Genomic DNA, 22,040 nt, shown 5'->3' with positions numbered 1-22,040 from the left:
CTGATCTGAACCCAATCGAACACCTGTGGGGAATTCTGAAGCAGCGAGTTGAGCATCACTCTCCATCCAGCATCCAGGCTCTAAAAGAGGTTATTCTAGAAGAATGGAAAAAGATAGATGTTGCAACATGTTGCCAACCTTTTCATGTCCTTGAAAATCACAGTGGTCATACAAAATACAAGATGTAGTAGTTCTTGTTATGGGGTGAATTCATTTTTGCTTCAACCAATTTTAGTAAAACTGAAGATTTTGTGATCTAAGTTATATTCTTAACTTTAATTTCATGTTATGGAGTTAAACACGTGTTCAGTAATTAGCCTTGGGTGTACTCATTTATGATGAGCACTGTAGATCTGTCAGGCTTTTCTGAACTGAACGTTTTTCTGTCTGTTATCTATTAAAAGCTAATACAGGAAATAGGGTGGGAGGCTATTTTCTCATTCAATCTGCATGCTGAACTCAGGCCCTGTCCACACGTAGCCAGGGATCTGCCAAAACGTAGATATTTTTCTACGTTTTGGCCTGTCATCCACACGAAAACTGAGTTTTTTCACACGAAAACGGATCTTTTTAAAAACTCCGGCCAAAGTGAAGATCTGCGTTTTCTCCGTTTTGGGTGTCTGCGTGTGGACAGACAAAACCGGAGTTTTAAGGTCCGCAACGTCACTTTCCGCGACAAAAAAATGCTGACATCACGTGTGCGACCTGTGTTTACACTAGCCGACAGCATGGATGCCCTCAGAGCTGCGCTCGCTTTATCAATTGTCCAAGCGCTTTCTGCTTGTTTGTGTTTGCAAGCGGAATTACTGCTCCTTGCTGAAGACCACAGACGAAGGACGAGGTTAAGAACGGGGGAAGTACTGCCGCCTACAGGTCTGGCATGTCCTTAACAACGTATTTATCCGGGTACGTGTGGACAGAGTTTTTTTTTTTAAATGAGGTGGTGTGGATGCAAGTTTTTGGAGGGGCGGATATTCGTTTAAAAAAAAATGGCTACGTGTGGACTAGGCCTCAGACTGATCAATTTAAAACATTATTAGTAAAATATGTATTTTTTGTGTAAAATAATAACCTTCATGATACAAAATCAATTAAAAAGCAAATGTGGACTTTGTAAGGGATTCAAGCTAAAACAATTTTCTTTCGTTGGCCAAACTTTCAAACTATTTTTATAAAAAATAAGAAAATATTCAAACCACCTCATTAGCTTCAATTAAATTCAAATTTTATACAAACTTAAATTTGTTGAACAAATGCAATTGCAAGATACCTACAAAACAGATGTCAGAATGTTTAAATTAGTATGATAAACTCAAGATTCCTAAAACTTACATGCGGAGTACCACAGGGTTCTGTCCTTGATCCATTGTTGTTTTCTTCCAAGTGTCTAGTCTAGTAGTGTTTTTTTATTTTTATTTTTTCAAAGTCACAAAAATTAATTTAGTGATGATAAAATTGTGTTTTGCACTGTGGGTCATTTGGAACAAGTTCTGGACACGGTGGAGAAGGAATTAAATACATTAAAACTGGTTCACTTTAAGTTGGTACAAATAAGTGCATTATATATGCAAAAAAGCCCAGAAAAGGTAGTAAAAACCAACAATAAATGTTGGAATAGAAATTGTAGCTGAAATTAAATTGCTATTATTGATGACACATTACATTTTTAGTTTAATCTTCGAAGGTAAAAGGGATAGGTGCACATTATGAGCTTTTGCTTCTAACTACAACTTTGTAACTAAAGTACAAACCAGGAATTAATAATATGAGTGATGGTAAAAAGTAACATGCATAAAGAGAATTGTAATAACTAAATGAATAAACAGGAGTAAACTTGTCAGGCTTGATTAAGAACGATAGCATAACTGTATAAAACCAGCCAAAAAAATAAAAAGCCTAAAATGGAGATGCTCGTTCAACAAAACAACACAGGAGTTTGGTTTTGTGCCTATGTGTTTCTCATAGAGGGTCACATTACGTCCAACCAGGCAGCTGCTGCTGTTGCCGTGGCGATGCCACATGATAATGAAGCCCTTCAAGACAGCACACTGCTTTTCCTGCAGCTGGCAGTCACTCCAGCTCTCCTCTCACATTGAATAATAAGAGACGAGCAACACCTGGGGCCTTGTGTGAATAATTCCAGATTCAACAAGACATTTTTTCTGTTGAATCTAAAAGATTTTATTGCTAAAGCTGATGTTTCTCAGAGCTATCTAGAGTTTATGATGGTGGGAAATGACTAGCTGGGTTTTTGTAAAACAGAATATCCTCCCCAGCCCTAGGGTATGAAAAAAAAAACGTGTCCACACCACCTCGTTTTTAGAAAAAAATCCAATGCATTACGAAGAACATTCATAGGCATGCCAAGCCTGTAGATGGCAATAGTTCCCCAAATTTTGGCTGTCTTTGTGAAATAGCTAGATGGTGGATAAAAAACACCCTTAACATCATCCTTCTCCTGTGGTCTTCTACATAGAGCAATAATTAGGTCTGTAAAAGCAAACAAGCGAGTGTAAACTCGGGTTGCACATGTGACGCTGGAGCATGTTTTGACGTGGGAAGTTTCTTAAAACCCTGGATATTTATGTCCACGAGCAAATACCGACATCAGAGACTTCACAAACCTCAAATATGGTCAAAGGGTTGAAAGGATCTTTCTTGGTGCCGTGCAGCGTCACTATCGTGTAGATGACAGCCCAAACCGTAAGATCTTTGTTTTGTGGGCTACGTGCGTATAGGGTCTTAGTCTCATAGCAAACATAGACATCAGTGGCTGTTGCACATGGACGTAATTTTCACTTTAGAAGTAGAGGGGACATGGGGGGTGGGGTGGGGTGGGGTGGGGGGTGGGGGGTCAGTATCTTTACAGTATGTTCTAATGGGAAACAGGCTTCAACACAAACGGTTGTTTTCTGCTTGGTCCTAGAGCTCAACCAGTGTCAATTGAATATAGCGTAATACTGTTTTTGGATGGTAAAAAGTGCAGGGCTCAAAACTTGACTTTGGAAAAGGTGGGGGGGGACATGTCCCCCCCCACCTCCCCCCCAAATTACGTTCATGCTGTTGCACATTTCAAGCACAAATGTGACAAAATAAAGGTAAAAAAAAAACTAAACTAGGCATGGTATTTTGTTATTTATAAGTGCATTTCATTGCATGTAACTTAAAAATCAAACAACTGACTTTAAAATTCTTACTATAGATAAAAATAAATTAAAAAGACAAGTTTAGGGGATTAAAAGGGATCTTTTTAGTGTTCTGTATGGATTAAGGATGCAGGGATTCTGTTTAATAAAAAATTCCATCTGCTTCAGGATCTTTTAGTGATGCAAGATCACAGACTGGAAAGAATATAGGATTTTTGCCATTGCTTCTTTGCATTCACAGACCAAAAAAATAATAATAAAAGAGAGAACTTTACATTATGTGTAGTTCAAAAATTCTCCATCGATGAAAAATAAAGTAGCAAAATATTTTAATAGGCCTAATTGATTTATTATTGAATGCTTCATGATCCAGGTATAATCCCTATTATTTATGACATTTTATTTCTTTACCGTCAGAAACCGTCTGTTATTAAGCTATCAGGTGGCATATTGTTTCCACTTAGAAGCAAAATGATGAGTCGACAAGTTCAAGCATTTGGAAAGAGGATTTTCTCCATCTAATAACCTCTCAGTCAGCACGCAGACTTGTAGCAACAGGGTCACAGGCTCATGGTTTTATGAGCTGCTACATGTCACGGTCTAGATTTCTGAACGTTTGACCTCCATGGTGCAGAAACCTCTGAGCAGAGGAAACACGAGACTGTTGGCTGATGGGATGAGGAGTTTGGAGCCAGAACAGAGAAACTGCCAGTTTGGTTTTACAGAACCTCCCGACTCCAGTTCAGTTTAAACTTCTGACATCATCAGTCTCATGTAATATGAGATTTCTTTAGTGGTTTGGTCATTAAACAGCTTTTCTTCCTGAGTGTTTTGTTGCCATTTGAGGTTGGTGTTAGCTAATAACAGAATAAATCACTTAAATAACAATTCAGTCCATTAATACTCGTTTTAACCTTCTGAGATTTAGCTGAATGAAAATGTACATTCATTCCAATATGTGTATTAATTTTCAGATCCACACATTTGGGGTTTTAACTTAGGTCTTTACTCATCTAAGTGGGTTTAAAGGCACAATATGCAAGTCATGTTGGAAAAACAAATTTGTCGTTTTTTCTTGTTTCAAAAAAGCTAAAGGGGGCGTAGTCTTTGTTTACTGTGAGCATGCAGGGTTGCCAAGTCTGCACCGAGCCGGCACTTCAGCACCTGCATTTGTAGCGACACCAGCCGGCAAAACACAGCAGTGTTTTGTAAAGATCCTGAGCCAGTAACAGGAGCGACCCAGAAGTTATTTATTTAAACCCTAAGAAGCCCCACCATCATTTTTTTACTCTAATATCAGGTGAAGAAGGCTAGAGGCTACCGTTGAGCTACCGTTAAGCTAACAATGCTAATGTGAATTAGAAACACATAGTCAACCCAAAAAAAAATCTCGTTATTTTTTTAATAACCAAAACTATGAAATTTTATTTATCTACATATCTACCGACTGCCTATGATCGTTTTTGCTCAGAATCTTCTGGTGCTGTTCTTACATGTTGCACCTTTAACTCACTAACTTATAAAACAAAAAAAAAATAGCAGCTCTCCTATAATTTCTAAAATCCTTGTCGTGTTCTTTGGTGCAACTTTTGTGTATTTTGAGTGTCATATTACAATGTAATGTAAAATCGGTTCCTTCGTAGCACAGTAGACAAACAGAAGTTGGCTCTATATATTGATCTTTGTCTGACCCGATCAGCATCAGCCACTAAAAACCCGATATCAGCTGACCTCATTCTGGGTAAATAACTCATGTCCATTTAGGCTGAAACCAGGAAGGAGAACCGTGTTTTTGCATTTAGATTCTGTTTTTTTCTGGATTATTTTTTATTTGAATCCAAGCATAAGTTTGATGTAACCTGGAGGCTACAGAGCTCGGTTTTTGGTTCTCTACTCGTTCTGCGGGGTTTTGTTATTCTGTATCTGGCTGCCAACTACCACAGGAGACCAACTTCCACACACTTTCACAGATGCAGCAGCGCTCCGATCAAACCATAAAACCAACTGTCGAGGGAAACCGGTGGAGTTTCCTTTTGAATGTAAAAACTGCTGCACAAGTATTTCTCTCAGAGTTCAAACACTGAATAACTTTGTCCTTGGAGGAGTTTTCATAAACTGTACACGTGGACATTGCAGATATGACATCACTCACCTGAGCCTTAGATATCGTTAACTAACAAGCTGCCAAAAGAGGCCATCTGTGAGCTGTTGAGGACTCGCCTGCACACCCACACACTAAATACTGACTGCTGTGGCCTGCGCATTCATTTTACTACACTCTAAAACCAAAACACACCAATTCAAACCAGAATCAACACACACCTACGTTAAGTGATTTGGTATTTCTCCACTGTTTTGCCCTTTAAATCCAGAGTTCCTCTGAGAAAAATCTCAAATAAAAGAGGCCAATGAGACGGCTTACTAGCTGCTGTATTATTTCTGTATAGTGAGAAAAAATGTCTAGATTTAGATCACATCTACAGTACTAGCAAATGTGAAAGAATATGGAATTTCCAGACTCAGTAGTTACATATCTGATACATGGAGTATGAATATGAAGCTACGTAGAATGTGTGATGTTATAAATTGTGGCAGTTGTTCAAAGTTTTTGTTTCAAATTGGTCACAAATGACGCTTTGACATCTGAACCAGAATGGGTAGCTTTTTAAGTGTTCACATCTAGGTAGCCTTGTATTTTCCCGTGACTGACTGGTAGGTTTGCGGCCCACATACCGAGGCGGTCTGCTTCGGGCTGAACACGTCCAACACACCCACTGCCAACGGACTGATGGGCTCAAATACATGCCTACTGTTAGGGGGAGCTCCTGACTGGCAGATAGAATCAACCAGCGGGAGATTCCCACAAACGCGATTCATCCTCATTCTGGACACGGAGAAGTAAGGCGCCTCTGACTGAAGCAGCTTTCTGTCTCTCCTCACTGCTGGGAAGAGAAAACACAAACACAAACACACACACACACACACACACACACACACACACACACACACACACACACACACACACACACACACACACACACGCACGCACGCACACACACACACTAGAGGTTGTATCAACTAGTCGACTTCACTGCTCTATAGTGACTTTTTATGCCTGTTATCGACTAGTCGCTGTCACGTGACAATGACAAACAAGATGCAGTCCTCGGAAAAGACAGCAGGTGATGAGCCCCTGCGGGTCGGGAGCCGACGCGTTGTGCCAGAGCGACGCCAGCCGTAAAATGGACATTTTACCGAATCGTGACGTTTACCCTCTTGCAATTTAACCTTCCCCTCACCCCCATCCTAACCTTAACCAGCTTGCACATGCAAAGCTCTGATTGTTGACGCGCTCCAGACATCTGCGTCCTGAGCACGGCCACAGTAACATTATCAAATCAGGTGTCGCCACCTCAGAAACTAATTTAACACGCGATCGTTCATGTCGGCTCATTTCCTTTGATGTTTTCTGTCTTTTATTTGTGCCTGATGCGTTTCGCTGCTGTGGATCAGGGTGCATCACCTGTTTTGTCCTCCGGTGACGCACCCCACTGGTGCGGCCGGCGCGCAGCATGAACTCCGCTGTTTTTGCGGTCGGTAGATCTTTTAGAACTGCAGTTCAAAGGTAACTCATAAAGTGAATATAAATTAACCCAGGAAGCAGTTTCTCTTTAGGATTGAGAGAAGATGCAGGAAGATAATAAACAGACAGGACAGAAAAATAGTCAAATAAAAACAAGTTAGTTTTTGTACCTGGTGGTTGCAACAAACAGACACCATTGAAGGTAATCAGAAGTGAGGAACAGAAAATGAAATAATTATTTTAATGTTTAGAGCAGCAGGAACTCCGAGAGGCTGCAGGCGCATCAGTGAGTTTGCGGCCGCTGTGCAGGGGGAGGGGGGAGAGGGCTGAAGCAGGAACTACCGTTGTTAAAAGAAATGTGTTTAACTTTGAAAATGTGGACGCAATTTTAATTGTCAAAAACCCCAGCGAACCAACCGACCCAAGCAGCTCACGGTTAGCCACTAGCCTGCTTCACCTGATTAGAGAGTAAAACAAGATGGCGTGGCTTCTTAGTGTTACTTGAAATAACTTATAGGTTGGTCCTATTTACTGGTTTAGGACCTTCACAAAGCGCTGCTGCTTTTTGCCAGCTGGTGTCCACTTACAAATGCCACCTCGACACAGACTAATAAATCAATCCATCATTCAATCAGGTTTATTTATATAGCACCTACCACCACCTTATCGGAGGCCCGAGGTGCTGAACATCACATAAAAACAAGGGTAAAAACAACATCATATATAAAAGAGTAAAATGACCACGTTCCTCTTTGGCCATTTTGAAAGACAAAAAACCGACATGCCCCCAGCCAGCTGTGACATTAATCTGTTTCAATGTAACCTTCCTTCCCCCACCATTAGACTGTTTTGTGACAATTTCACTATAGAATTGTTAAAAACTGTACCCTTAACTCTAAGTTAAATTTCCTTCCTGTGTAGTTTTCCTTCTACTTCTAACATGTTGCTTTTTACAGGCTATTCTGTCTCTTTTCCTCCCAACGTCACATATTTGATTCTATATTTTAGATTTCTTACTTGTGTCTTTTTTAAATCCATCTTCTACCACCTTTAGTTCTTTGGTCTGACCCAGTTTCTAGGTTTTGACATACTGACATGCCTTGTGTCAAAAGGACTCAGACGAAAAACTCCCAAGACAGAAATTTGTTGCAAAAGCAGAAATTCTTCATCCCCCTACAGTCTGCAGTTTCATTTCTTATATTTTTGTACCATAAATCAAACACCATTTAATCCATCCTTACAAACATCTGATTATATTTCAGCAAGAAACCATGAGAATAAATAGATATGCACCAATTAATGTAACAACAAATAGGCTAATTAGCAGAACAAGCACCTTTGATGGCCAAATGAAAATGCAGATACTGCTGCTGAGATTGAGTTCTGCAGTGATTTCCATCTTGTTGCCATGAGCACCAGCAGCAGGACGGACATGACAGCCAACAGTCTCACACCCCTCTGTCTACATGCATCTCTCCTTTCTTATCACCATCCCTCACTCTCCCTCCCTTTCACCATCTTACCTCCATTTGCATCGTCTACCTAGTCCTCAGGCTAATCATTACAGCTTTAGATAATTTAGCCAAATCTAAATTTTCCTAGATTTTACATCACCATTGCTCTTAGGAACCACTATTACCCTTTCACCCATCCTCCAACATCACGTCTCTATACCCCTAATAATGTAATGTATAAGGGTGACATTGAGCAGATAGGGTCCAACATCTTCAATTCAATAATTCAACACCTCAGTCAGAGCTAGCCAACATGTCCTCGGGTGAACAAGAAAACAGACATCTACTCTATGCTCCTTCCTCCACTGCAGAAGCAGTATATGAGGTTTTATGAAAAACACCAATGGCAATGTGCTTTTTCACGTTGGATCTGGTATAGAACATGCAACAATTGTAAGGTTTTACTCTGAACTTTAAGGTTTTTAGGTCTTTTTTCTTCTTACACTGTTTATACAACTATAACAGTAATCGGAAGGTTGCAGGTTCGATCCCGGCTCCGGACAAAGAATTCTGCTATTGTGTCATTGAGTAAGACACTTAACCCAACTTGCCTGCTGGTGGTGGTCGGAGGGACCGGTGGCACCAGTGCTCAGCAGCCTCGCCTCTATCAGTGTGCCCCAAGGCAGCTGTGGCTACATCGTAGCTCATCCCCACCAGTGTGTGAATGAATGGATGAATGATACACTGTAGTGTAAAGCGCTTTGGAGTCTTTACTCTGAGAGGCGCTATTCAAGTGCGGGTCATTTATCATTACCATAACTGAAAAGCAAAGATACAAGAAAAGTCTTAAAGCCTGAAGCACACCGGAGGCAGACGCGCCACGCCCGCGGTTTTGAGAAGTCAAATGGTCACACAGGATGCGCCGCTGAGCGCTTCTTGGGAAGCCGCGCGATAACATCACGCGGGACTTGAGACGTGATCAAACTTGCCGTCGTGTTTTGTGAGACTCAAATTCATTAAAAATGGGTAAGCACGCTATTTATTAGAATATTTTAAGATCAATAGTACTTTAAAGTCATCAAAACTGCGGCTGGGTTTGTGCCGTAAAGCCATTCCGCGCCGTGATGTCTGTTGTAAAGTAGTGCACAATGTCGTAAACAGCCGCAACGCGGTTGAAATCGAACTGGCATCAAAACAAAGGTTTGGTTTTAGCTTGGAGAATCAGGGCGAAGCTCTAACAATTAAATCATGCTAGTCAATACTCATTTAATTAAAACCTTTCATGTAAGGGTAATTAACACCCGGTCAATATCTATGAAAACATAATGATAGATTTAAGTGATAGAAATACTGGCTTTTAAAAAGTACGTAACATTTTAATTCTTCTTCAAAATTGGTAAATTGTCAATTATTTGATTTGTTTGCTTTAAGTTTGACTCTTGACTCCTACTTTACTAGCCTGGTTAGCAATCCTAGCTATGTAGGTTCTGGCTATGACCCAAAGACAGAGGCTAAAGCTACGGTTATCTTTCAAACTGCCTCTGCACACAACTGGACAGCGCTAGGACCAATCAGTGGCACATTTATAGCAATGGAAATCACTCAATGGGGTAGTCTGCCATACACCATCTAAGAAGAATATAAAGGACTTAAGTACCTCTATCTGCATTTTTTAAAGAAAAGCCCAGGTCTAAATAGTCCAAAGTTTTTACCAAAACTATTTCAAACGAGCGATGTTCCTGAGCCGAAGCCATCTTTGTAGTTTTGCTAAGCCCACCCAATGGCTCTCTTCAAAAGTAGAGCACTGTGATTAGCCTAGCCTCAATACAACAGAGCCAATGATAGACTTGCCGAGGCTCTAATGGAGTATGGCTAGACCGACCTGCAGAGCTAAATCGTTTTTCCACTGGTAGGGTTTGCCTACATTTCAAGACAACTACTTTCCATCATCGATGGAAGAAGCTAAGCTGCGAAGACGGCAACTGTGAAAGAAAGGAAGGCGTTAGCATAATACAGTCAAATCCTGTTCTAAGATGGATATTTCCATTAGAACTCCAAATGATGGGCTCGTCAGCAACAGGAACCTGAAAATACATCGTTCCACATTTCTTTACAGATTTCTTTTGAATGCTTATATGTGTATCCTAACACAATTATCTATTTCCAGCTAGTAACTGAATCAGATCACTCAACACTTAGTGCCATTATTATTATTATTCGGACAACTGTTAGAGAAACCTGGAAAAGGGGGAATTCCAAGACTTGAGATATGGTTCGCGAAACCTCTAATGGTGCCCAACAGTTGTTAAAAGAAGCCAATAATTAGCATACTGCTCCAGGTGTGACAAACACCATAAACACACACGTGCACACACACACAGTCAATTACAGAGCGGCTGTGACCCAGAGGCTTACGAACATCCTGACAGTGACTGATTGTTTCCTTGGCTACTGTTGTCATTGTGATAGCGATGTGCCGCGACAGGAAGCTGGCCTACATCCAGCAGTGTGAACACACACACACACACACACACACACACACACACACACACACACACACACACACACACACACACACACACACACACACACACACACACACACACACACACACACACACACACACACACACACACACACACACACACACACACACACACACACACACACACACACACACACGAAGACAAAACTCAATCTGACTAAACGTATAAATTTCACCAGAAACAGGACTCTGGTGTGTCACGGTAAAAACACACACGCACAGCCGAACCGGGCTGCTCATCGAAGCCTTCTGCCTCCTCTAATCAATCCCGGAAGCATCTAATATCGACTGGTCACAGTTTAGTGATAGGAAGGAAAGCTGTGGCAGATTATTGATCAATAGCAGAAAAGTACAGATCAATGTGCTGGATGCGAGAACTGCTTCACAGCAGCTGCAAACACCAACATATTTCATTGTTTGTGCGACTGAACAACAGACACACAGAACAAAGGTCATCTCGGGCTGCGTTGGTTTTTCTATTCCCATAATTTAGATTTTATTGGCTGAGCTACTTTTCTTAGCCTGCTCGCTCTCTGACCTCATTGGAGCGGCAGATAATGACACAATAATGGCGTAATTCCCTATCAGGGCACTTTCAATGAATATTATGCTCCAGTGACACTTGGGGCTCATTTAACCTTTGAAAAATCCAAATAAAGATCAGGATTTAGTATCATTTTAGTGTTATTTAATGCAAGAGCGCAGATTGTACGCTAACAGAAACACCCTGTGGTGATCAAACGACACTACGGTAGATAAATAATGGAGTATTTGTGTTTTCATCCCACATGTCTGCACCACATCGACTAACATACTTTGGTGAAGAGTCTTCAATTGTTATTCAGTCCTACAAAAAGGAACATCACTGCCTTAAGCCGTTTGTGCAAGTTTGCCCTCAACGATTCGTGTTTATGTGCTGAAAGCTGACAGTACGCCAAGTGTGCATTAGCCGTATGCAAGCTGAAAACTAAAACACAGGCTCCGTGGGTGTGTGTGTGCATGTACGTGTAAATGCAGGTCAGCAGAAACTGTTAATTGACTTCTCTTTAAGCTTTTTTCTCCACGCCTGGTGCTGTATGTGCAGGAAGCAGGTTTTCTTCTGCTCGTCTTTGAGGCTCTTTTAGCAGACATCTGGCTCGCCTCCAACCTCAGAGCTCGAACGCTCTCTCAGGTCCTCTTTTCGTTATTGCTGGACAAAACCTTTTATCTAAGCAGTTTTTTCAGCTTCCATGCGCTGTGGGAGCGTTTAGGAACTGCTCAAATTTCCTTTTACTCATTTTTGGTTCCACCTTACAATAAGACAGACCTCATAAATTATTGATTATTAGTTAACACTAGGGATGCACCGATGGATCGGCATTTGATCCCAATCGGCCGATAGCGCCCCTATCGGTTTTGATCGGAGTTTTCAAATTAGATCAAAGCAGACCAATCAGGTAGGGTTGTCACGGCAACTGGTGTAGCGGTAAACCCCGGTAAAAAAGTTGACAATAATAATAACCGTCTTGTTTTTAAAAAAAACTATATTATCTCGGTGGGTTTACCGTGGCTGCGGTGTAGGCGCGGTGACCTTTACCAGCCACCGTATCATCTGCTGAAGTTGCCGGCGGCACATGCGCACTTTGTTGTTTACAACCAAAACTTTCTTGAAGCTAAAGCTGAAATAATGGCCAAAGGAGGAGACGGCAGTGCTCAGGACATTTTTTATCCCTCAAAGAAGACAAAGTCAGAAGTACGGGCATCTTTTGGACATTTGAAAAATGCCGAGGGACGGTTTATAGAAGACGGCTATCCTGTTTGCAGCACATGCAGAAAAAGTGTCTGTGAAAGGCAGCAACGCTTCATATCTCATAACACATCTGCGTGACCATCACCCACAACTCTACAGTCAACGCAAGGCAAGCTAACGTTAGCGTTTTAGCTAAAATGCGTGATCCGAGGATTTGGGTTGAGGGAGAATGCAACGAGTCGCTATATAAAGCAGCCGCAGCGCCGCTACCTGCATATAAACCGTGTCGCGGACACCGCCACGTTGAAATGACGCTATGCATTACGGGGCTCCCAGGGGCAGAGAAGAGTTGGTCTCTCTCCGAGAATAATTATGAATTTAACAACGATTACTGCCTGATGACATTTTCCCACATCTGCAAAGCTCACTGGAAGGACACAAACCGAGGACAATATTTTCCTGATATAGGGTTTATTACTCAAGTAAGGGTAAAAAAGTATCTGATTAGAAGGCTACTTGAGTACTGAGTATCATCTGGTCTAATATTTTTAAAATGATGACATCAAACAGACATAAAATAAGAAGTTATGGGCAAATATTGGTATTTTAAAGACTAAAGGGAAAAATTGTAAACAAATAAACAACATAATTACAAAATAACTCATTTTAGGCTAAATTTAGACAAACTGAGGACAATATTTCCTGACATACAGGGTTTATTCGTGTGAAAATGTAGCACATTTAAAAAAAATACCGCGATAATACCGAAAACCGTGGTAATTTTGGTCACAATAACCGTGAGGTTAAATTTTCACACCGTGACAACCCTAATACAGACCATTTTAGATTAGGTTACATTTCCTTTATTCCCAGATTATGTAGTTTGTAGCACTCATTATAATGTTGTAGAAAATTTCTGGCCAATCCACGTGATCGGTATCGGTGATCGGCAGCAAAAAACCTGATCGGTGCATCCCTAGTTAACACAGCTGATAATTAGGCTGTAGCCGGTTGCATTTGGATAAAAATTACAATAGTCACGTGCTTTTGCCAATAGTGAGCTAGTTTTAGTGTACAGACTTATTCCTCTCAAACACCTAATGATTTAGAATAATTCTTTACAGTTTCATGCTGTTATGGACAAATTTATGTTTATTAATTCTTGATCATGGACTCAAACTGAATGTAAATATATTTCTCTATGCCTCTCTGCAGGCCACTTATTCAGACACACACACACAAGGACACACACACACACACACACTCCCACTACTCCCACCTCTCTATAAATAAACCCTGTGAACAGATGTCCGGGACGTTTTGCCTCGTGCATTATGCCACAGTTATAACTGCTTGAGTTGTCTGCTCATTGTCTCCTTCTCCCTTCACTATAGGAAATGGGTTATTGATAAATATATTGATAAAACGCATGACACATGTAGACAGCAGCAACCTTTTACAACCAAAACTAAAAGGTTTTATTAACGAGTGACTAACTGCTCCAAAACTCTAAAGAAACACTTTGACTCGTGTGAGCCCAGCCCGGATTCAGATCAGTGCTAGCAGCTTTAATTCCTGTCCAAAGGTCGACATTCTGTCCAGTTACTCTGAGAGCATCTCATGCAAATACAGAAATGTGTGCCATCTCATCAAACTAAAACCTGGCTCTCGTTTTGTTGCGTTAGCCTCTCTGAATGGTTTGTTCCCATTGTCTCGTCAGGGAAGATGCATCAAAACTGTTACCAACAAGCAAGCAGACATTTTTAGTCTTTGTCCAACCTCTGCTGCTGGTCGCCAGATCAGCCACCTTCTGAAAGGCATCCAGGAAGGCTGCCACTGCCACCACCGTTGTCCTGGAAACACAACAGACACAGAATTAGTTCATTCACAACTTCTGTATTGGTAGAAAATATAAACACGTTCAATAGCACGTATTAATAATGTTGATTGGGTGAGTACATTTTTGAATGCCAAATGTGAAATGTCATCATTCTGCAAGACAGGTAAACCAGCTCAGAACATCTCGTCTCGTCTCGTCTCTCGTCTTCCTCCGCTTATCCGGGTCCGGGTCGCGGGGGCAGCATCCCAACTAGGGAGCTCCAGGCCGTCCTCTCCCCGGCCTTGTCCACCAGCTCCTCCGGCAGGACCCCAAGGCGTTCCCGGACCAGATTGGAGATGTAACCTCTCCAACGTGTCCTGGGTCGACCCGGGGGCCTTCTGCCGGCAGGACATGCCCGAAACACCTCCCCGGGGAGGCGTCCAGGAGGCATCCTGACCAGATGCCCAAACCACCTCAACTGGCTCCTTTCGATCCGGAGGAGCAGCGGTTCTACTCCGAGTCCCTCCCGAATGTCCGAGCTCCTCACCCTATCTCTAAGGCTGAGCCCAGCCACCCTACGGAGGAAACTCATTTCGGCCGCTTGCATCCGCGATCTCGTTCTTTCGGTCATTACCCAAAGCTCATGACCATAGGTGAGGATTGGGACGTAGATCGACCGGTAAATCGAGAGCTCCTTGAACCGTCACCTTATCGTGGTGGAGGAGTTTGAGTGCCCTAATGATCCTAGGAGCTATGTTGTCTGGGGCACTTGGTGCCCCTGGTAGGGTCTCCCATGACAAATTGGTCTTAGGTGAAGGGTGAGACAAAGAACGGTTCGAAGGATCTTTCATGGCGGTTAAAATGAAGAGTCGGAGTACCCGGCCCGGAGGGTTACCGGGGTTCCACCCTGGAGCCAGGCCTGGGGTTGGGGCCCGTGAGCGAGCGCCTGGTGGCCGGGCTTTCGCCCATGGGGCCCGGCCGGGCCCAGCCCGAACCGGATACATGGGCTCGTCCAACTGTGGACCCACCACCCGCAGGAGGAACATGAAGGGTCCGGTGCAATGCGAATCGGGTGGCAGACCAAGGCGGGAGCCTTGGCGGTCCAATCCCCGGACAAGAAAACTAGTTTTTTTGGGACAGCTCAGAACATTCCCTTTATAATGAAAAGTGGTCATCAGGAAGCAAAGAAGCGTCATAAGTAACCTTCTCAGGTTTCCATACGAGGGCTGGCTAAAAATGCTGAAAAGAAACCAGAATGAAAAAGAACAAGATATGCTCTGCAGTCCTCTGATCCAGAGTTAAACAGCCATCTTCCTGATAATGACTTTATGCTGCCGTCATTCATTCATCTCTGCCAGCCACAGAAGGTTAATTAACTTGTGCATGTGTGTGTGTGCATGTGTGTGCACATAGCTACGCTGCAGGGCAGGTGTCGCTGGGTGGTTAATAGTGGAAAGTCGTGACGGTAAATGTGTGTGTTGGGTTGATTTTCCATGACAAAGTGGGGTTTAACTGCAGGCTTTTGCAGCTTGGGTAGCATGCAGACGTCAGTTGTTTGGTTCCATGCAAGTAAGTGTGTGTGTATGCACGAGTGTGTGAGTGCATGTCTTTAATCGATTATGAGGACAAATTGGGAGGACATTAGGATGGTCTTCACAATGAAAAATCCCCAAATACTTGGTGTGTGTGTGTGTGTGTGTGTGTGTGTGTGTGTGTGTGTGTGTGTGTGTGTGTGTGTATTTCAGGGTTGTGACGAAAGAACAGAGGGTGAGCCTGACATTTAAACACCTACTGAAGCAGAACAATCAGGTTCTAAACACCTGCACCAGGAAATGATCTGAGCCCAATGTGTGTGTGACCCAAAAGCTCTGACATATTAGAAGTAACAATGAGTGTTTTATTTAAAAAAACACAACCTGCACCTTAAAGTTTAATTCGATTATGAAACATAATAAAAAATAATAATTGTTTTTATTTTTGGCATTATAATATGGCCAATGACAAAAGACTACTTATGATGAACAAAAGTAGCTGAATGATCCTAGCAAGAGGGAAATCCTGGATGAAGAAAGTTCAAGGAGAGGTTAGCCTTCGTTTTCTTCCACTTCGTCCATAAACACCCTCACTAAAAAACCACCAGACAAAAAAGTCGTTGATTCAAAAGTTAGTCAGGGTCAGGTGCAATGCCCATTGCCCTGAAAAGACTCGGCTGGATGAAAGTTACGAAGTAATTTGTTTTTATTTTTCACACAACTTTCATCACTTCAAAAATACTACAAAATAATAAATTTAAAATTATATATGAAAAGTATAAAATGCTACTAAATTGTTTATTATAGCTTTATTTTAAGCCACTTAGTACAAATTTTATGACAAACTGTTTCAAGCAGAATCAAACAATTACAGATGAAGGTCCAGCATTTACTCCTCATTACCGGAGGTTTTAGTTCATTTGAATATCTTAATAAAGATCCAACATGTCTGCTTTGGAAAAATGTTCTACGTGGTTTAAAAAAAAGACCATAAATGATTCTGAAGTGAGGTGGTGGGGTTGGGGATGAGGATGGGATGTGTGGGCAGAGCCAGAGATGTACAGGAAATAAGATGATGAATGTATGTATGTGGATTCGAGCCTGTGCCACACCTCCTGCAATAATCACCCAGGTCCAGCTCCCATCCTCATTTTAAAACGGCCAAACTGGTCCCATGGTGTGAGCGGAGCCTGGTGCAAAGCTAACTTTCTTAGTAGATGTCCGACAATCTAAGATCTCATCAAGAGGAGTCTGAGGCGGGGACAGCGGAAAAACATCCAGAGTTCGACTTGAAGTGTCCCCGCTGTAATACGAAACCTGACCTTCGGTTGTTCAGTGGAGGCAGATGTACCACCAACATATAAATCACATAGAATCAGAAGATCAGAAGGGTTTTTTTGCCACACGTATGAGAATCACAACATTAGGAAATTGCTACGGCACTTGGTACAAAAAAAATGAAGAATTAGGAAGTAAGAATCTAATCACGATAAAATAATAATATAAAGTGGCAATGCTTAGAGAAACGGCTGCTAGAAACAAGAGCATGTATGCCTCTAGTAAGGCCTTTCCCGTCTGGCACGGCCCTGGTCGGTTAAATGTGTTCACATCTGTGCAATTTCTGTGCTCAGCTGTTTGTTTTTTTGGACACGCTCTCCAGCGATCAGCTTCGTGCAAATCCGAACCAAGACACCCACGACCGACTGATCGGCCGGCTGACGTTCCCGTCTACCTGTAGTGGGAGCCTCTGATGGGTAATCAGCCAGCAGTAGCTTCTCACATGCATGATTCCTAATCAGACTGGATGCAGTTAGGTAAACATCTTCTCTGACTGCAGCTCTGAACCCCCGCTCCAGCCACAGGAGGGTGACGACCGACTGCTGTGAGGAGCACACAGCACTCTCAGAGACAGAGGAGGAAGCTGTGTGCTTCATATGAGAGTCTCCAAAAGCAACACTGCTCACAGGCAGGGGCGCCGTAAAGCGGTGAAAGATTAGGAAGATTCTAAGGGCCCACAGCTGTCAGGGGCCCAAAAAAGTTTCAAAGTTGAATAAAAAATAAAGTTTAAAAATCACAAGTACTTTACAGTATTTTTTTTCTCATTTAAGACATTAAACAATCTTTTAGTCTTTATGAAATGTGTATTTATTCAGAGGTCCCTACTTTATTTTGACTAATTAATTCACCCCCCCCCCCCCCCAGCATGTTAGCTAGCAGCCTCATTTAAGGGGGTCTGTGGGAATCACTTAAGGCTCTCTTCTCTATCAGTACTACTACAAAGGAATATAAAACGGCTATTTTGGGTGATAAACACATTGATATATATAATTATCATTATGTGGAAAAACAATCAGTAAAAATGTATAGATTGTTTTGGATGCTGGGCAGGTTGAAGCATTGTTATTTAGTCCGTCACCAAGTATGTCTCTCAGGAGCATTATTAATTATATCACTGTAAATAATAAATCTTGCTGTGTACAATCAAGGCTGAATAAATTTTTAGCTGTTTTGTTGTTGAGAACAATTGGTTACTAGAGACTTATATACATATTCATGCAAAGTTGTCCAACTTTAAAATTTTATGTAGCCCTAACTGACTCCGGTTTGAACTGTGTGCTTAGTCATTTTGTGTCTATGATGAAGCCATGGAGACTTAATAAAGAAGTCACCTTGTGAGCAGTGAATCCTTAATTTTTGTCAGTCATACAGAAATACTTGATTTCAAGAGGAAAGACAGCTGAAAATGTAGTTATGTAAAGCTTTGACACAACATGGAAATTTAATTAGATATCCAAATTTGAATTTTATCATCAAATAAAATTTTAGAATAAATAAACACATTTTAAGGGAGTAAAAGGGAAAAGGAGATTAACACCTTTCAGCATGTGCATTTCCTGCTTTTTCCAGCAGTGATATTGCTAATTCTGTTCAAGGAAATTCACTGTTTAATGAGAGACAGCTGGTGAAAATGATATGTAAATAAGTAAGAATGCATGTAGACCTAAATAATTAAGCAAAACTGAAACACTAATATAAAGTATATATACTATATATTTTTCTCCCTTCGAATCTGGGAGGGTGGAACTCCAGCTCCAGCTATGGATGACCCCCAGGGGGCCCAACTTGATATTTTTTCATGGGGCCCAAAATCTCTGGCAGCCCCCCTGCTTACAGTTGCCCTTGTTCACCAAATTAAAGAGAACACCACAGTTTCTTCCATGCATCTTTTGCCCCGCCCACATGCTCAGAGACATCTATGTTCCTGAGAAGACTGTGTGAACAAAGCCTGGCCATGCGGCGGTGGGTTGACACTACAAAGACCAGATCGGACCAATGTACAAAGAAGAGTCAACAGTTTGAAGATACCAGCAAGAGGATTCAAAATAAATAAAGGCAAATCATCAGCATAAAGAGATACTTTATGAATAGATCCCAGACAGGAGGTGTTTTACATCACTCCTGTATTGATTTCCTGTCTGGCTCAATCTGAACTGTTGAGCTCGACAGGTTCTGGAAGTGTAGTGCGTAAAAATACAGGTGCTGGCCAGTAAATTAGAATATCATCAAAAGGTTGAAAATATTTCAGTAATTCCATTCAAAACGTGAAACTTGTACATTATATTCATGCAATGCACACAGACCAATGTATTTCCAATGTTTATTACATTTAATTTTGATATTTATAGGTGACAACCAATGAAAACATCAAATCTGGTATCTCAGAAAATTAGAATATTCTAAAGGCCAATGAAAAAATGTTTGTTTCTCTAATGTTGGCCAACTGAAAAGAATGAACATGAAAAGAATGTGCATGTATAGCACTCAATACTTAGTCGGGGCTCCTTTTGCCTCAATAACTGCAGTAATGCGGCGTGGCATGGACTCGATCAGTCTGTGGCACTGCTCAGGTGTTATGAGAGCCCAGGTTGCTCTGATAGTCGTCTTCAGCTCCTCTGCATTGTTGGGTCTAGCGTATTGCATCCTCCGCTTCACAATACCCCATAGATTTTCTATGGGGTTAAGGTCAGGCGAGTTTGCTGGCCAATCAAGGACAGGGATACCATGGTCCTTGAACCAGGTGCTGGTGGTTTTGGCACTGTGTGCAGGTGCCAAGTCCTGTTGAAAGGTGAAGTCTGCATCCCCATAAAGTTGGTCAGCAGCAGGAAGCATGAAGTGCTCTAAAACTTCCTGGTAGACGGCTGCATTGACCCTGGACCTCAGGAAACAGAGTGGGCCAACACCGGCAGATGACATGGCACCCCACACCATCACTGACGGTGGAAACTTTACACTGGACCTCATGCAACGTGGATTCTGTGCTTCTCCGCTCTTCCTCCAGACTCTGGGTCCTTGATTTCCAAAGGAAATGCAGAACTTGCTTTCATCAGAAAACATAACTTTGGACCACTCAGCATCAGTCCAGTCCTTTTTGTCCTTGGCCCAGGCGAGACGCTTCTTGCGCTGTTTCTTGTTCAAGAGTGGCTTGACACACGGAATGCGACACCTGAATCCCATGTCTTTCATGAGTCTCCTCGTGGTGGTTCTTGAAGCGCTGACTCCAGCTGCAGTCCACTCTTTGTGGATCTCCCCCACATTTTTGAATGGGTTTGTCGTCACAATTCTCTGCAGGGTGCGGTTATCCCTAGAGCTTGTACACTTTTTTCTACCACATTTTTTCCGTCCCTTCGCCTGTCTGTTAATGTGCTTGGACACAGAGCTCTGCGAACAGCCAGCTTCTTTAGCAATCACCTTTTGTGTCTTGCCCTCCTTGTGCAAGGTGTCAATGATTGTCTTTTGGACAGCTGTTAAGTCAGAAGTCTTCCCCATGATTGTGGTGCCTTCAAAACAAGACTGAGGGACCTTTTAAAGGCCTTTGCAGGTGTTTTGAGTAAATCAGCTGATTAGAGTGGCAGCAGGTGTCTTCTATATTCAGCCTTTTCAGAATATTCTAATTTTTTGAGATACCAAATTTGGAGTTTTCATTAGTTGTCACTTATGAATATCAAATTTAAATGTAATGAACATTGGAAATACATTGGTCTGTGTGCATTGCATGAATATAATGTACAAGTTTCACGTTTTGAATGGAATTACTGAAATATTTTCAACCTTTTGATGATATTCTAATTTACTGGCCAGCACCTGTATACCCAAAGCGTTAATTTGGCAGAGCCACCCAACACTACACTTCTGGGGTGCGTCCAAAATGTTCGGGGGAAACACTTCCATCGACTTGCAGATCTGGAAAGCCTAAGTATGACTGAACTTCTGTTAATGACTTTTGATGATATTTTATTTGAGAAAACACAAGAAATTTTTGTTTATTTTTTTTTTTTTTGTTTAAATAAACTGAGGGAGTCCTTTTGATGAGAAGCCCAACAGTTAAAAAATATCCCTATCAACATTTTGTCCCAAAGGAATCTGAGCTGAAAATCTAAACTATCGAAAAAACTACATTTGCGCTCAGTAAAATGCACAGTAATACATGAAAGTAAGTGTTACCTTAGCTGTGACTGTAGTTTGGTGGCCTTACTGATGAAGTCGTCCCAGACTGGGTAACCACCCTGAAAAGAGAAAAAACAAAATATAAATAAGTTACCATTCATTCCATCCATCAGCACATTACATAGATTGAGGTGTGGTAACTGAATTTTGTTTTAAACTCAAATCAAAACTACCTTATGTGCAAAAAAGTCTAATAGGAATGAGCAAACATGTTTATACATTTTAAGTTTCATTTACTCTTCAGGATAGCAGGAATAATTCTGTCAAGCTTCAAATACCTTATTAAAGAGAGCCTCGGCCCTGACAGCGGGCAATCGAGTTCCAAAATAAAAGGAATGTAAACAGACATCCTACTACTAGTTTGCAAACTTAAGCTCTTTTTAAATCCTGCCCACATACAGGTATCGTGGCCCAAATGCAACATTTCAAACCACAGATTACACAGCTATCAACTACACAGCAAACCAACAAGTCAATGAGGTCGATCCTTTTGCCCCGCCCACCACAACCCATCCAGAGGACTAACAAGCACCTGCAGGCATGCAAATACAGCATCTGACTGGGTTTAATATGAGACAAACGTAAGGACCAATCGCTGCAATGCACTGCAACTAAGTATGTTGGGAGACTCCGTGACTACGATGCTGAAAACACAGAGAAGAACTAGGGTTCCCTTCCAATGCCAGCGGGAGTCTCCTGATGCAATCGGGGTGGGTGGGGTGGGGTT

The 22,040-nt window shown here is 41.8% G+C and overlaps 1 protein-coding gene across 4 annotated transcripts in view; it reads right to left on the bottom strand.

Moving 5' to 3' along the window:
* Positions 1–22,040, bottom strand: part of LOC107394409 (MTSS I-BAR domain containing 1) — a 69,709-nt gene that overhangs the window by 36,345 nt on the left and 11,324 nt on the right. For all 4 annotated transcript variants that reach the window (XM_015973331.3, XM_015973333.3, XM_015973332.3 and 1 more), the window contains exons 2-3: positions 21,311–21,372; positions 14,237–14,310 (exon numbers count right to left, since the gene is read on the bottom strand). In XM_015973331.3, coding sequence (XP_015828817.3) covers positions 14,237–14,310; positions 21,311–21,372 — 136 coding nt within the window. The remainder of the gene's footprint in view (positions 1–14,236; positions 14,311–21,310; positions 21,373–22,040) is intronic.

Source organism: Nothobranchius furzeri, chromosome 19 (assembly GCF_043380555.1).
Source record: "Nothobranchius furzeri strain GRZ-AD chromosome 19, NfurGRZ-RIMD1, whole genome shotgun sequence".
Lineage (NCBI taxonomy): Eukaryota > Metazoa > Chordata > Actinopteri > Cyprinodontiformes > Nothobranchiidae > Nothobranchius > Nothobranchius furzeri.
The sequence above is the reverse complement of the archived record's forward strand: the minus strand, read 5'-3'. Positions and strand labels throughout refer to the sequence as shown.